Source organism: Anabrus simplex, chromosome 11, assembly GCF_040414725.1.
Source record: "Anabrus simplex isolate iqAnaSimp1 chromosome 11, ASM4041472v1, whole genome shotgun sequence".
NCBI lineage: Eukaryota > Metazoa > Arthropoda > Insecta > Orthoptera > Tettigoniidae > Anabrus > Anabrus simplex.
In genome coordinates, this window is record NC_090275.1 from 46,918,432 (window position 1) to 46,935,673 (window position 17,242).

Here is a 17,242-nt window from a genome sequence, read left to right on the forward strand (position 1 = left end):
AGACAGTCACTTATATAAACAGCTCCAGTAATATCAGAAGTCGTAATCAGCAGTCTCGTGCCGCAGCCACGCGAAGTGTCAACTGTAGTCGCTCGGTCAGTTTAGGTCATATTTAAAACAGGCAAGTACTTCAGTGTTAAAATCTTAATACAATTTATTTATTGTTTGTTTTGCGTCGCACCGACACAGATAGGTCTTATGGCGACGATGAGATAGGAGTGGGAAGGAAGTGGCCCTGGCCTTAGTTAAGGTTCAGCCTGGTGTAAAAATGAGAAACCACGGAAAACTCTCTTCAGGACTGTCGACAGTGGGATTCGTACTCACTATCTTCCGAGTACAAACTCACAGCTGCGTGATCGTAACCGCACTACCAGCTTGTTCAGTTTTAATTTATCGTAATCCGGAAACATTTATGCACAGCTTACTGAAACAGATCGTAGTCTGAACCTTAGAAAGTAACTGATTCATGAATTATTATTACATTATAAACATTATTGTTATTTACTTATTTATTTTTTAATTAATTTATTTATTTAACCTGTTTACCCTCAAAGGTTGGTTTCCCCCCGGACTCAGCAAAGGATTCCACCTCTACTGCCTCTAGAGCAGTGTAGTCTGGAGAATGAGAAATTTGATCGGGGATACAACTGGAGAGTAGGACCAGTATCTCGCCCAGGCGGCCTCACCTGTTATGCTAAACAAGGGTCTGTCGGGGATGAGAAGACTGGAAGGGATAGGCAACGAAAAGGGAATAAAGCGGCCGTGGCTGTAAGTTAGGTATCACCCCGGCATTTGCCTGGAGAAGTGGGAAACTATGGAAAACCACTCTGAGGATGGCTGCGCCGGGATTCGAACTCCCTCTACTCATTTGACCTCCAGAGGCTGAGTGGATCCCTTTCCAGTCCACGTATCACGAACTCGGACCGATTTATAAACTACAGAAAACATATTATCAGTTATTTTCTTTCTTTTTTAATTGCTAGTGGTTTTTAAAGCCGCACTAACACACTGAAGGTTTTTGGCGACGGAAAGATGCGAAAGGTGCGGTTATGGTTGCGCAGATGTGACCTTGCATTCGGGAGAGTGTGGATTCGAATCCCACCGTCGGCAGCCCAATATGGTTTTCCGTGGTTTCCCATTTTCACACCAGGCAAATGCTGGGGCTGTACCTTAATTAAAACCATGGCTGCTACCTTCCCAATCGCAGCCCTTTGCCATCCTTCCGTCGTCTAAAGCCTTCGATGTGTTGTTAGTGCAACATTAAACAAGTCGCAAAAAAAATTCTAACAACATTTCTACCAGGCGAGTTGGCCGTGCGGGTAGAGGTGCGTGGCTGTGAGCTTGCATCCGGGAGAGAGTGGGTTCGAATCCCACTGTCGACAACCCTGAAGACGGTTTTCCGTGGTTTCCAATTTTCACACCATGCAAATGCTGGGGCTGTACCTTAATTGAGGCCACGGTTGCTTCCTTCCAACTCCTATGCCTTTCCTATCCCATCGTGGCGATAATACCTATCTGTATCGGTGCGACGTAAAGCCCCTACCAAAAAAAAAAAGAAACATTTCTTTTCAAAATATCACACCACCAGGAACTATAGAATGATTTGCCAGTGCAAGGAAAGCACCGCTGTTTTTTGCGGGTGTTTTCCGACAAAAGAGCAGCGTTACGAAAATATTGCACACAGTAGGCTGGGAAGTCTGGGAGAAACAAAACGGACGACCTGCTCGACCAAGTGGTATGTTCCGAGCTATCAGTGGAGAGATAAAGTGGCAATGACATTGGTAGACGAAAAAGCTTGAATGGAGTTATTACAAGTAGATAAAAAAAAGATTTAAAAAATCTAGAAGAAAAATTGGGACAAATATGTGTTTATATAGTTTAGTTCTTATGAGTTTCGGCTTGACATTTGAGCGCTGCCTTTTGACGGAGGCTAAGTGAATTAATAAAGAGTCAATCATAGGCAGCCGATCGCTCTGATAGAGCGCGGTTAGACTCTAGCTCCGGTTACCAGTGTTGTCGATCTGTTGTTTCCTGTAACCACATGCTATCAGCTGTGTATTCAAGAAGACAAATTGGGACAAATATTTGTTTATACAGTTTAGTTTCTATGAGTTTCGACTTGACGTTTGATCACTGCCTTTTGGCGGAGACTAAGTGAATTAATAAACAGCCAGTCATACGCAGCCGATCGCTCCGATAGAGCGCGTTAGAGTCTAGTTCCGGTTACCAGTGTTGTCGATCTGTTGTTTCCTGTGCTATCAGCTGTGTATTGCATTCTGCTCAGTTCTTTCCGCGGTCTTTGTCAGTTTACTAGGCCATTCTTGACAAAGCACCAACAATGACGGCTAGAATAATGAGTTGATTGAGCGGTTGAAGGAGCACAACTCGTGCACCTTGTGAAACAAGAAGCCCTAGTACCCAGTTCACGTGATGGATGAAATAGCCAGGAGACTGAAACCTCAACAGACGATGACGGTAGTGACTCAGAAACGAGTGATGTATTTATTCCCTTTTTAGGAATTGTTTTCCTTCCTTAGGGTGAAATTGAATCTACCAGCAACGCGAGATCTTATAGATGAAGAGTAGAGATTTAATTTCATTTTCCTGCGTTTTATCTGTTCGAGCATGGGTATTTTTCTTTTTATCTTATAGCCTTATCCTATATATGTTATGTGTAAAGCCCGGATTTTTATGCAGTAACAGGTTAGATTGCAAACTAATTTGGTTAGTAGGAAGTGTCAGCCACCCGCTCTTCCATAATGTAGCAAGAGCAACATAAATGATAGGGGTTCTGATGGGCCGTACCCCTAAGTTATATGCAAACCCCACAGTACAATCGTTGTGAAGGTAGACTACACTTGCTACTCGCTTCAGTAAGTTTGCATTCTAACCTATTAATGCATAAAAGTCCGGGCTCTAGTTACGTGTTATTGTTCATCTTATGTGAGTTATGTATTTTGCTACAAAGAATAATTGATTCTGGACTTATACTCGAGTATATATATATTTCCATTCGTGTTGTGTGTTGGGAATCAGCTGTTTGTACTCGTAACAATTTGGTACCAATGTCTGACTTGGGATTAACTGTCAAGTCGAAACTCATAGAAAACGGAAGTGTAGGAAGTGGAAATAGCAACTGGAATAATTAACCAACGGAGATGTTCCATAAGTTTTCAACTTCTTTGAAATCATTTAAGATAAGAGGAGACAAACAAATGATAGGGAATCTGCCACCTAGACAACAGTCCTAAATGCAGATCATTTATGATTGGTTTATAGTCGCATTGAATACCGGAAGCGCAGATGTGGATGCGACGACAGGTTGATACATAATATATCAATGATAACGGCGGGATTTCTGAACATTCACACTAATAAGGCCGCTATTAGCCGTGGGCGACTAGTGGCGCAACTAGTTGCTCTGGCGAGTCACGGACCATTGTATCAAATGGAGCCTATTAGCCGCGGGCGACTAGTGGCGCAACTGAGCAACTAGTTGCCGGCCGTCATCTGAGCCGGCGACTGCTCTGGCGACTTTTAGTTGCTCAACTGCGTGACGGGGCGTTGCAGTAAATGTAGCCTATTAGCCGTGGGCGACTAGTGGCGCAACTAGTCGCCGGATGTACCTTCCCGCGCATACGGAAACGTCACTCAAGTTCGTGTTCTCACACCAGCTTGACGTAATGCGGACGATGGAACGCAATTGAATCAGCGATCCACCTAACCATTATCTTTCTTCATTACCTTGTTTGGTATCGTGCTGTGGCAGAGTGAATATTTTACTTATTGTGATAGTTTATTTATTGAAGATGGAGACATCAAATAAACTACAACAGCAAATGAAGGAGATGGCAAAATAATTTGAAAGTCAAATAAATAATGAAGACCATTTTTGACTTAGAATGAAAACCGGTCACTTGGGATTCCAGAACTGAAGCTTAGGCCTACACTGACAAAATAAAAACACTGAATTCTTGGAACAGCATTTTAAAGAACATGAGGTGAGTATTATATATATATTTGCAAGAGGCTTTACGTCGCACCGACACAGATAGGTCTCATGGGGACGAGGGGATAGGAAAGGGTCAAGAGTTGGAAGGAAGCGACCGTGGCCTTTATTAAGGTACAGTCCCAGAATTTGCCTGGTGTGGAAATGGGAAACCACGGAAAACCATCTTCAGGGCTGCTGACTCTGGGATTCGAACCCACTATCTCCCGGATGCAAGCTCACAGCTGCACGCTCCTAACAGCACAGCCAACTCTCCCGGTGTGTGAGTATTATAAAACGTTTACTACTCTTATATGGTAACACAGTATGTAATGCCCATATAAATTCAATAATCGTTTACATTTACAAGTACCATTGATCCATTATATGGCTCTATTGGTGAATTACAGCTCAACTGGGAAACACTTGTTTAGTCGTATGTCGTTTCCCGTTATTTCTTCTTTTATGTGGCCAAGCAGTTCTCAAAATGACGACTTTGACATGCGCAGGTAATTGAAAAATTTACTGTCATCCCCATTTAGATCGTCAAACAATGTATAATATAATCCTCTAGTCAGCCGAGAAACAAATATAGGATGTTTCCGCACTTTCCTAACCCTTCGGTTTTTCCTTTTTAATAGATGCTCAAGAAGAAGTTATTCGTAGGACGCCATTCTCTCAACTGGCTATTCCCCGGTATGAACCGAGCAAGTATTCACAAGTTGCGCCACTGATCGCCCGGTACTTAAATCCACTGGCAACTAGTGGCGCAACTAGTCGCCCACGGCTAATAGCGGCCTAAGGCGATATAAGATAAGTGATATATCGTAAGCAATATACGATACGCGACACGCACAGACAGATACTTGAAATCTAAAGGGAGGCGATAAAGAAGGTTCACAGCTGCGCGATTGCACGACATATCGCAAGTGACATATCTCTCGAAGTGCCGCTTGCTAGTCTCTTCAGCGATTAGTATCGTACGATATTTCGAGTTGTGAACATGACGGGAAGAAGAGAAGACAATTCTATAATGCCTTTCATTAATTTAGTGGAACTGATTGGTACAATTTGTAAAAAAAATGTAAAAAAATATCAAATTAAAACTGCTAAATTTTATTAATACTGCTTTTTATATTCATATCTACTTACCTTATAGTAATCAGAAGTTCTTTTATCTGAAGAAATGGCCTTCCTGAAGTGTGTATCTTTATTTTCAAGGGTTCGCGACACTAGGCTTTACAGAAAATGAAAGTTTTTAGGATTCTTTTGATAAAAGTGCCTGAATTTTGATTCATGTTGAGACAGCTTTCGAGAAACAACAGCCGAGCTATGGTGCAGGTTGGTCAGACTGTAGGGATGTACCAAGTATTTCCTTTTTCTTCCCATCCTACGCCTGAACCAATAAGCCAGTACAACGTCTTCCTCACTTGAACTCATATTTGTAACTGATGTAGTGAGAATTATTGTGTTCCCACTAGGTCGCGCAGATTTATCGCCCAGTGTCATGAACCTTCCTAGCAATATATCGTCGCAATATATTCCTTACTATATATCGCCTTAGTGTGAAGGGCGCCTTAGAGTTTCAAATGATATGCTGGTACGTTCTGTTCCAGTGTGTTTACCATCATTAATGTACTCTGAGAGTTGATGATGATGATGATGATGCTTGTTGTTTAAAGGGGTCTAACATCGAAGGTCATCGGCCCCTAATGGTACGCAGCAGCGGCGATTGGGGATTAGAACACAAACAAGTAAAGGGAGCCTGGGGAATATAGTTGGGGGGTAGAAATCAAAACTGAAATAAAATAGCTACAACATGGTAAAATTTTTAAATGCTTTCTGAGCGAATTTCTGAGAAATAAAAGTTGACAGTTTACCAATTTAAATGCGGCAATAACAGTTTTTTTATATTTTTATTCAGTACTATACAATAAAACATTCAGCAAAAGAACAATTGAGGAGTGTCTGCTCAAAATGTACTATTTGGACTTTTAAAAAATTTAAAAAATAAAATAAAAAATAAATCACCGAGCTTGATAGCTGCAGTCGCCTAAGTGCGGCCAGTATCCAGTAATCGCGAGATAGTGGGTTCGAACCCCACTGTCGGCAGCTCTGAAGATGGTTTTCCGTGGTTTCCCATTTTCACACCAGGTAAGTGTACCTTAATTAAGGCCACGGCCGCTTCTTTCCCATCCCTAGGCCTTTCCTATCCGATCATCGCCATAAGACCTATCTGTGTCGGTGCGACGTAAAGTAAATAGCAAAAAAAAAAAATCAGTATTTCGTCCACATGCATTACATTAGTTGAATATTATCATTTGCGATGAGCAATCCACACCAAAAAGATGCAATTCCTTGAAAGTTGTACCAAACCCGATCATGGGGACGTCCCATGTGCCTTTTATTTTATGTTTCTTGTTCTTTTCCCACAACTTTCTTAAGATGGAAATAGCACCTTTTGAACAGACACTCGTCAATTACGGATGTGCGCAACCAAGATTTTGTACCATCAGATATTAATCTCGCTTTTACATGCTCCTGCGCGTGTCTCCACTACTTGCCGTGGCGCAAAAAAAATCGGTTAGCTGAGTCGAATGACATTTTGTGCGTATTTCCGCTAAGTATTCTTTTAATATTAAAAAAATTAAAGACCAAGCTCGATAGCTGCAGTCGTTTAAGTGCGGCCAGTATCCAGTAATCGAGAGATAGTGGGTTCGAGCCCCACTATCGGCAGCCCTGAAGATGGTTTTCCGTGGTTTCCCATTTTTATACCAGGCAAATGCCGGGACTGTACCTTAATTAAGGCCACGGCCGCTTCCTTCCACTTCCTAGGTCTTTCCTATCCCATCGTCGCCATAAGACCTATCCGTGTCGGTGCGACGTAAAGCAAATAGCGTTGTTAAAAAATTAAAGGAAAGAAGTAGGTAACTATTGATGATGATGATGCTTGTTGTTTTAAGGGGCCTAACATCGAAGGTCATCGGCCCCTAATGGAACGAGATGGACGACATGATATATGACATTTAAAATTTTAAAATGTATCCACTGACAAGAGTTTATGGTGATGAGGAAATGAGTATGAGATTAAAACAATCAGTGGATCTAATTCGCAATGCCTTATTTTCTATTAAGATAAGAGAAAATACAGGAAAAAAAGGAATAAGGCATTACCTGGTAGTGCAGATATACCAGGTGGCTCACGGACGCCGTACTTTCTACTTATAAATGTCCCGCATGCATAAGTGCTGGGGCTGTACCGTATTTAAGGCCATGGCCGCTTCCTTTCCACGCGTAGCCCTTCCCTGTCTCATCTAGCCAAAATTCCTATCTGTGTCGGTGCGACGTAAAACCGATTGTAAAAAAAATATTCTACTATTTTGCTTTACGTCGCACCGACACAGATAGGTCTTATGGCGACGATGGGACGGGAAACGCCTAGGAATGAGATGGAAGTGGCCGTGGCCTTAATTAAGGTACAGCCCCAGCATTTTTCTGGTGTGAAAATGGGGAACTACGGAAAACCGTTTTCAGGGCTGTCGACAGTGGGATTCGAAACCACTATCTCCCGGGTGCGAGCTCGCAGCTGCGCGGCCCTAACTCCACGGCTAGCTCAGCCGGTACAATTAAATAGAAGTACGGCATGATCATGCAATTAAAAGTTATTTAGTATTTTAAAACACACTAAGGAACTAACAGACACTGAAGAGGCTGCCAGACTGACGAATGCGTGCGGCATACCGGTGAATTATAACTCAGTGTCCACGACCTTGGCAAAAACATTATACCCCTACTACCCTTCCCCACAGCACATGCAAAGTCTCCACTACTTGCCGTAGCGCTATACAAATCGGTTAGCCGCGACGAATGGCACTTGGTGCTTATTTCCGCCAAAAATATGTTAATAATTAAGGGAAATAAAGGAAAGAATTAGCAGATAAGACACAAAGGCTTGTACAGATTACGTTTCTTTTACAAATAATTCGCTGTGAGCTTGCATCCGGGAGATCGTGGGTTCGAATCCCACTGTGGGCAGCCCTGAAGATGGTTTTCCCATTTTTACACCACGCAAATGCTGTTGCTGTACCTTAATTAAGGCCACGTGCGCTTCCTTCCAACTCCTAGGCCTTTCCTATCCCATCGTCGCCATAAGACCTATCTGTGTCGGTGCGACGTAAAGCAATTAGCAAAACAAATAATAATAATTCCTAGTTCCAGGTGGCTAAAGTGAATATGTAATGTTTACTCCACAAAGTGGCGAGGGGAGGGGGCGACTTTCCCTTCACGCCTCACCCCCTAATCGCCGCTACTGTTTGTTAACACGCCAAAGATGCAGAAAAGGAAATTTAATCACTTGTTAATTTATACATGTGTAGACATTCAACTCGATAAAAGAGTTGCTTATATGAAACAAAAACGATACTGTTCGGTGAAATACTTGTGCAGAAGGCATACGTCCGTTTGAAGCTTCGGCTGCATTCCGACCGGGTTGTCCAGATTAAAATAATGTCTATGTATTCGTCGCTGCTGAACACACTAGCCACTGGCGATAAGCAGACAGTAAATTCAGTGCGGCTGTTCCATACACCAGCCTAGAACTATGCGGTCGAAAACGATGTTTACTAATGCAAGGGGGTGCATTCGACCGCCAGCGCTGAGTAACATGCTGCGAGTGTGACTATGTTTCTTATCTCTTCATATTCTGACGTAACCTGCCCGCTGGCAGCAGTTCCCCTGTTAAAATCAGTTGGTAGACACCCCACACATCACTTATGCATGCGGGACATTTATAAGTAGAAAGTACGGCGTCCGTGAGCCACCTGGTATATAAATGATATGAGTAAAGATTGCCTGCTGTCATTTCTTGATGGATACAGTACTTTTGCACCCATCATTTGGCACAGGTCAGAGTAATGTGTAGCTTCCACCGAAGTCCCAGTCAACATCCATGGCTGTGACAATATGGAAGTTGCTGGGGTATGGGTAGTGCTGAGTAATGTCATTCAAAGCACGACTAGTGCATCTGAGTGTTATAAAAGGTGCTGTTCATAGGGTCACTCGTTCTGCAATAGTACTTTCTGACCCACTGAGGAAAGCAATGGCAAACTACCTCACTCCTCATCTTGCCTAGTACGCCTCATTTTGGTGCTGCCATTGGTTTTGCGGGTTTCCTTATAACCGCATAACCTTTGCTGGTGCTATTTGTGGATCCAACCAGCCTCTGGGCTGATGACCTAACAAACAGACAGACATGAGTAAAGAAGTGGAATCAGAGATAAGGCTTTTTTTGCGGATGATGTTATTCTGTATAGAGTAATAAATAAGTTGCAAGATTGTGAGCAACTGCAAAGACAACTCGGCAATGTTCTGAGAAGGACAGCAGACAATGGTGTGATGATAAACAAGGTCAAAAGTCAGGTTGTGAGTTTCACTAATAAGAAAAGTCATCTCAGTTTTAATCACTTCGTAGATGAGATGAAAGTTCGTTATGGGTATCACTGCAAGTACCTAGGTGTTTATATAAGGAAAGATCGTCATTGGAGTAATCACATAAATGGGATTGTAAATAAAGGGTACACATCTCTGCACATGATTATGAGGGTATTTAGGGGTTGTAGTAAGGATGTAAAGGAGAGGGCATGTAAATCTCTGGTAAGACCCCAACTAGAGTATGGTTCCAGTGTATGCGACCCTCGCCAGGATTACTTCATTCGAGAACTGGAAAAAATTCAAAGAAAAGCAGCTCGATTTGCTCTGGGTGATTTCCGACAAATGTTGCAAAGTTTGGGGAGGGAAGACTTGGGAGAAAGGAGACAAGCTGCTCGACTAAGTGGTATGTTCCAAGCTGTCAGTGGAGAGATGGCGTGCTCTGAGATTAGTAGATGAATACGTTTGAGTGGTGTTTTTAAAAGTAGGAAAGATTACAGTATGAAGACAAAGTTGGAATTCAAGAGAACAAATTGGGGCAAATATTAGTTTATAGGTAGCGGAGTTAGGGATTGGAATAATTTACCAAGAGAGATGTTCAATAAATTTCCAAATTCTTGGTAATCGTTTAAGGAAAGTCTAGGAAAACAACAGATATGAACTCTGCCACCTCGGCGACTGCCCTAAATGCAGATCAATGTTGACTCTTCCGATTTTTCTACAGAGATACTTATCCTCATAATAAAGTATGTGATAGAAAAATATCAACTCGTCATAAGTTACTACATCGGTATCACTTATGGCACCTTCTCTTACAACAGCATTGCCGGGCTGAGTGGCTCAGACGGTTAAGGCGCTGGCCTTCTAACCCCAACTTGGCAGGTTCGATCCTGGCTCAGTTCGGAGGTATTTGAAGGTGCTCAAATACGACAGCCTCGTGTCGGTAGATTTACTGGCACGTAAAAGAACTCCTGCGGGACTAAATTCCGGCACCTCGGCGTCTCCGAAGATCGTAAAAGTAGTTAGTGGGACGTAAAGCAAATAACATTATTACTATTATTATTACAACAGCATTAACTACATTCACTATAGATCTGTAGAATGGTAGTTCATCCAGTCCGCGTCGCATAGCTGTAAATAGTTCGATGACATCATGTCTTTAAACATACTGTATATGACTCCGGCAAGAAACTTGCGGTATTCGGTTCAAAACATTCATATTTCACCCCTTTATTTAGTAACCTATGCTCAAAGAAGGATTCAAAAGCATAAAAATTGTGAATTTCAGCTTCAGTCAAATTACCAGCACCACAACAGGTATTCGTATGGTGGCAGTTTAGTTTTGGCTTTTCTCTAACTTTCGCCTCATATTTTTCTTTTTCTACTTGCTGATAAATTTCGTCCAAGCCTGCTTACGAACTTTCCTCTTTCTAGGCCGTACCGTATCCTGTGGTTCATCACAAAACTCATCAGATATATCTGATTTCATTTCTCACATGTAATAATGCAAATGATTTACAAACTCACTCCTCAAGAACAGCATAAAATAATCAAAACAGTCCGATGAACGATGTAAAAAATCGCCATGTTGTTTATGTTGTCATGAGACATAAAACAGCAGGTCTGATTGGATAACTGGATTCGGTATGTCTTGGCATCAAAAGCATGGGGGATTGGGTATGTTTTGCCATAAAAAGAAACATTTGCTCACTGTTTAACATGGGAGGTGGTATCTTTCGGCACAACATTTGTCACGCCACATTTATAACTAGGTTCACCTGTCATCTCAATTTTGCTTTTTTTGGATTTTGTACCTCTTGGAAATAAGGTTCTCAAATTTTTTAAATGCATTTCTTGCGAACATCTATGTTAGTTGCCTTGAATTTGAAGTGTATAGGCAAAATTGTCATTTTATTTGTATAGACAGTAGGCCCTATAAACACACAGTATGTTCTTATTGTACGTTGTGTATTGTATCCTTACTAGATATTAAACTAATAGTTTTCGAATATATATTTACAGGTGACTCCATTATGAAGCCAAGCTTGGTACTGGTGACGGTGTTGTTATGCTGTCTAAGTTCAGCCAGTGGTGCCAACATTCTAGCCCTGTTTAATCTAGCAACACGCAGTCATCACATCTGGACAAGTACTATTCTACTTACTTTAGCTGAACGGGGCCACAACGTCACCGTTCTAAGTACTATGGCGCAGAAACAGCCTGCACCCAACCTCACAGAGATTGTCATCACAGGGATATATGAGTTCATAGCAGGAACAGAGAATTTTGCTCTGGAGGAAATGAGTGAAATTTCATCATTCAGCATGACTAAAATATTCGGGAATTGGATAAAGCTGCTCTGTTCATACTCGATACAAAATGAAGCGACGAAGACTCTCTTGAACTATCCGGACAATTTCAAGTTTGATCTGATCATATATGAGCCTCTGGGGGCAGAATGTCTTCTTGGACTAGCAAAGAGGTTTGGGTAAGTAGACTTATGAAACATGTACAGAGTTTAAAGTCGTAGGTATGTGGTGAAGAAGATTTGCACACCTTGAAAATTCGAGAGAGTGAGAGAAAATCCACTAAGCATAGATGCCCTAATTGTAGGGAAACCACAAAGGTTTGGACTACTGATTAATCCATAAGGACAATAAGGAAATACATTTAATTAATTTTAATTTTTTTTAATGTTGCAATATTTATTAATTTTCGGGCAGCTACCACCCATGTGAAAAGTAAACACTCCACTATAAATGATGTCATCTTGCGGGCTCTGGTTTCAGCAGAAGTTCCTTCTATACAGAGTGTTTCTATATTCCCATTACAGACTTAGGGCTTGCAGTGGGGATCAAGACGGTTAAGTTTAGCATAGGAACTTGTGTCCGGAAACGCACCATCTTCCCTCTACCCGTAAAAAAAACTCACCACAACACATGTTCAAATACCCTGCATTGTACGCGCCACTGACTGGAGTACGTATGTCAGTGAACGATCACGTGATGTCTCATACCCCTACAGGTTTGCTGACATTCCATGCCATTCAGTTGAGTGTGTGATCCGCATGGAGACGTGTTGTACTTGCTGCTGTGTTTGTGATCTTCGTTCCTACTACAGTAGAGCAGTAAGCTGTACGCACAGTAGCTCATCTGCGCCAACGATTTGCGCAACAGTGGATAGGTCGTGGTGGCCCGCACGTTCACCTGACTTGACACCGCTAGACTACTACCTGTGGGGTCACATGAAAACTTGATTTACGAGACCCTGTGGAATCCGAGGAGGACCTACTGGCGCGGGTTATGGCTGCGGTGCATATTGCAGGACCAGGGATTGGTGACCGTGTGTACGAGAACACGATACGTAGGGACCGTGTCTGTGTTGACGTCGGTGGTCGTCACATCGAGCCTACCCTCTAATTGGACCCAGATGACAGACAGTAGGAGTCGGACAGAGCGCCGAAAATGCGGGAGCTATAAACGTGTGTTGTGGTGATTTTTTGCGGATAGAGGAAATACGGTACGCTTTCGGACACAAGTTCCTATGACAAACGTAAAGCCCTCAAAGTCTGTAGTGGGAATTTAGAAAGAGCCCACTGGCTGCTGCCGTTCAGTCAGTAAAAGGCCAGACCGAATGACACTTGTACCATGGAAAAGGGGAAGATCTCTCCTGTGGAATTTTACCTGTGCCGACACATTCGCCCAGTCCAATCCTTCCGTTTCGTCAATGAGTGCTGAGAGTACAGCCGCGAATAGGGAAAATGTTAAATGAAGAAAATACAGCGATTTGTTGGACAAATTCTTCTTTGTACCAGTAGCCATTGAATCGAGTGGTGGTGATGATGATGCTTGTTGTTTAAAGGGGCCTAACATCGAGGTCATCGGCCCCTAATGGTACGAAATGAAATACCAAACAAAAAGTTCAAAATTATCCACTGACCAAAATAAAAAATGTCATGAAGAATGACTGGATAGACATGAACCAAAAAACCCAGTGGATCTGACTCAAAAAAGATCATAAATAATAGTATTACTGACCAAGGGGCCACTTATAAAGCACAATCCTGAATCGAGGATGCTTGATGTCTAAAGAGGTCCAAAATCAAGGTCAAAGGCCCCTCAGAATGGTACTTATCACTAGTAAAGTAGAATCATGGTATTTGTCATGTTGGGGTACTAATCAAAAGTAGCGAAGACTCACGGTGTTCCACACATGATGGTACTACTCAAAAGTACTGTACGTCGTACAGGTAACGCAGACCTATGGTGTTTCTCACACAATGACGCCACTCATAGCCAACGCAAACCGATGAGGTTCCTCACCTAGGTGTACTAGTCATGGGTGCCGGTATTCCCGTGTTGTGCCTCACATAGTGGGTACTAATCACAGGCAACGCAGACCCACGGTGTCGCTCATATAGTGGTACAACTCACAGGCAACACCCAGACCCGCGGTGTTGCTCACAGGGGTACGACTCACGGGTACTGGAAACCCACAGGGGAACCACCCTCTGCTGCTACTAATCACAAATCTATTTCGTACCTAATATAGTGGTACTACTCGCATGTAAAGGCGACCCATGGTGTTCCCCTAGTGATGGTACTAATCAAAAGTAGTTTCATGGTTCTAAGACAATCATCCCTTGGTCGCCCCTTTTAGTCGCCTCTCACGACCGGCAGGGGATACTGTGGGTGTATTTTTCGTCTGCGTCCCCCACCCACAGGGGGTAGTGTGTTTGGTCCGCGAGAGGTATTTTATTTCCCTCAAGTCCGCCGGCAAGCCGGTTAGGACCACCCCCCTATCCGCCACCTGGGACGCGCCACGTCCCAGCGTCGTAGATTCGTGGGAATCGAGTGGTACCTGGGTCAATGACGGCCTCAATTTTTATCAAAGAGATTGGCCAACGGATTCCTCGTATTTCCGGTGATACTAGATCAACTGCTTTTCTAATTCAGCGCATCAGCATAGCTCTAATGCGTGGGAATGTCACATCCATTCTCGGGACACTACCCCCTGATAAAGAGCAGGATGAAATTTTTCTTCTTTAAAACACGACTTCATAGTTTATGTAAATTGAATTTTAATTATATTAAATTCAAACAGGCTGGTGTATATATATTCAAATAACTTTTAAGTTATAGCCTACAGGTGGTTTTGTACTATTTGGACTGAATCTCTCAAAATCGCAGTTGACATTTCCTGTAGAGCATTAGCAGGAAGTCGAAACTTCTCGGTTCTTAATTTTATACTCGTGTCCCATGTCACGAAAGCAAGGCTCATTGTGTCTTTTCTCTTCTGTATCAACCTCTTTTGACTGTTTTGAATCTCGCTCAAATCAGACTCTTGGATTGATAATGACGCCTTTGTTAAATTTCGTATCAATATCTGTAATGCCCGCTCGTTTAACTTAATGGAAGTTTCAGTTGACATACAGGATACTTCTTCATAAACTTCGAACTATTTTGTATTTCGAAAGCAGTCAGCTATCTTTCTTCTTAGTCTATAGTGATTGTTGTCTCTTAAGAGCTCCAATTTGCGGCAGAAACCAAGAACATGAGGAAGGGTTTCAATCTCGTTGCACTCGTGGCAACGGGCATCTTACTCTTCTACCGAGAACATAACGAACTGCGACAAGATAGGCCAGTCTTTGTCGATATCCAACTCCGAGGTAAGTGATACACCTCTGCCAGGATGGGATAAGCTTTTTCACTTTTCATATTCCTGATCGCTAAGTTTGATCATTTAATCTAATTGCTATTTCCCTTTGTGGAGCAAGGGACATCCAGGAAAGCTCTCAGTTCTGTAAGTTTTGCAGCCAGGTCTTTTATGTCATCTGATGTTTTCCCAATCCCAATCAGTTCCTCTCTAACCGTTCGCCTCCAAGTGTTCCTAGGTCTTCCACACTTCCTTCCTCTTTCTTATTGGGTTCCATTCTAAAACCGACTTCAACTGCTCCGTCCTGTTTTCTTTATTTCTACATCAATGGGTTTCTGGTTGGTTTCCTTCCACAGGTTTTCGTTTGCGGTAGTTGCAAATAGACGACTGTGCAAGCACACAGTTAATTCAAGGAGGCTTGCAAACTGAACAGTGAAAGACATAACACTACATACTGTAGATGTACGTACGCATATATGTATTAAACATGCGTTTTTCTCTTTTGTTTCCAGGTCACCCCCTCTCATAGCCATCAGTGGGCTGAATCATCCCCAATGGGTCAATGATATAGTTGGGAATCCCGACAATCCTGCTTATATTACCAACATATTTCTACCGTACACTGACCGCATGACGTTCCTGCAGAAGACGAATAACTTCTTACTAAACATGTACATGCAATACCTTTGGAAAATGGACATTATACCTGCATATGACGGTAAGTATTACTGTAACACATCATCATCATCATCATCATCATCATCACTAGGGCTCGGATTCTTATGTAATTACTATTCCATTCCTTTACATAGGCCTACAGGGCCGATGATCTAGATCAGGGCCTCTCAAACGCCCAAACTCTCACGCGTGCAGAGCGAGGTGCATAGGCTCTGTGCACTGTGCATCGGTACGCTTCGCCTCAACTCGGCTTGACTCGGATGGTGTAGTGTGCTGAGAGCGACGAAGCGTTTGGTGGTAGACGACGTGTTTATCAGTGAAATAGACAAGCGCACGACAACAACATAATAATGGAGGAACCTGTTTCGAAGAAAGCAAAGACTTCCGAAAGTCCATTTCAATCGAACTGGGAACTTTCGTATTTTTTTGTTTGTTTGTTTGTCGTGACGATAACGCCAAATGCTTAATCTGTGGGACGATAATTACGTGCGTAAGAAAATCATCTATTGAAAGACACTACAACAGACTACATTCGGAAAATTATTGTGAAATCATAGGAGACGTCAGAGAGAAAGAATTAAGGAAGTTGAAACAGCTTGAAGAAGAGCATTCTATATCCACAAATGAGTTTTGTTCCAGTACTGTAGCATTTTCATTTTGGTTACGGGTTCTGCATTTTTTAAAATTATGTTTACATTCCTCTCAAACATGTATGTGTATTTCTAATTCACTTTTTTAATTTTTTTAATAACACTGGTAACCTTGTCCCATCCAACTGTGCGTCTCCGCTCACCACACGTAAACATTTCGCAGTGGGGGAGAAACAGCAGTGAAGGTGAGGAACGCGGAGACAGGCCGAACGGGGAGACAGGTGTAGGGAGAGAGGAGTGGGGGGTCTGCACTCTGGTCAACCAAGCGAAGTCGTCTTTTGCACCGTGCACAGTGCATGCACCACGCGCATGCACCCTGAGAGGCCCTGATCTAGATGTTGGGCCCCTTTAAACAACAAGCAACCTTTGCTTGTAGACAAATGAAAATATCGGCGAATTGCGATTCTAATATTGTTTCATTTTACATATTTTTACAAATTCTTAAAATAATACAATTACATATTTTGACATATGTGAAGAATGTAACATTTTTGAAGTAATTATTTTAAAAAATTAAAATTTGTGTCAGCTCTTAAGTTTCAGACTATAGTAAAACAAATGGCGAATTTCATCTTATAAAGAATATATTTCAATTGCTGAAGTTTAGTAAAATGTATTTAAAATTGGAATTCCTAACCCTTTGTCTGTAAAACAAAGTAAGTCCGTGTGCCTCAATTTCAAACAACAGCGCTAATCGTTTCTCAGAATCTGCGATGGCTAGGTGTCTTTCATCGGTCACAGTTTCTAGCAAATTCCATGCAGTCTTGATTCGAAATATATATTATTTAAGCTCTCTGTTTGTAAACTGAGCTTAATTTGCAGCTCATTTCCTGTCCCCTTTTAT

The 17,242-nt window shown here is 42.3% G+C and overlaps 1 protein-coding gene across 1 annotated transcript in view; it reads left to right on the forward strand.

The window, feature by feature from the left end:
- The first annotated feature begins 47 nt into the window (after positions 1 to 47).
- Positions 48 to 17,242, forward strand: part of LOC137502691 (UDP-glucosyltransferase 2-like) — a 39,316-nt gene continuing 22,121 nt past the window's right edge. Inside the window, exons 1-3 of the mRNA XM_068229652.1 lie at positions 48 to 121; positions 11,438 to 11,903; positions 15,583 to 15,788. Coding sequence (XP_068085753.1) covers positions 11,449 to 11,903; positions 15,583 to 15,788 — 661 coding nt within the window. The 5' untranslated portion in view covers positions 48 to 121; positions 11,438 to 11,448. The remainder of the gene's footprint in view (positions 122 to 11,437; positions 11,904 to 15,582; positions 15,789 to 17,242) is intronic.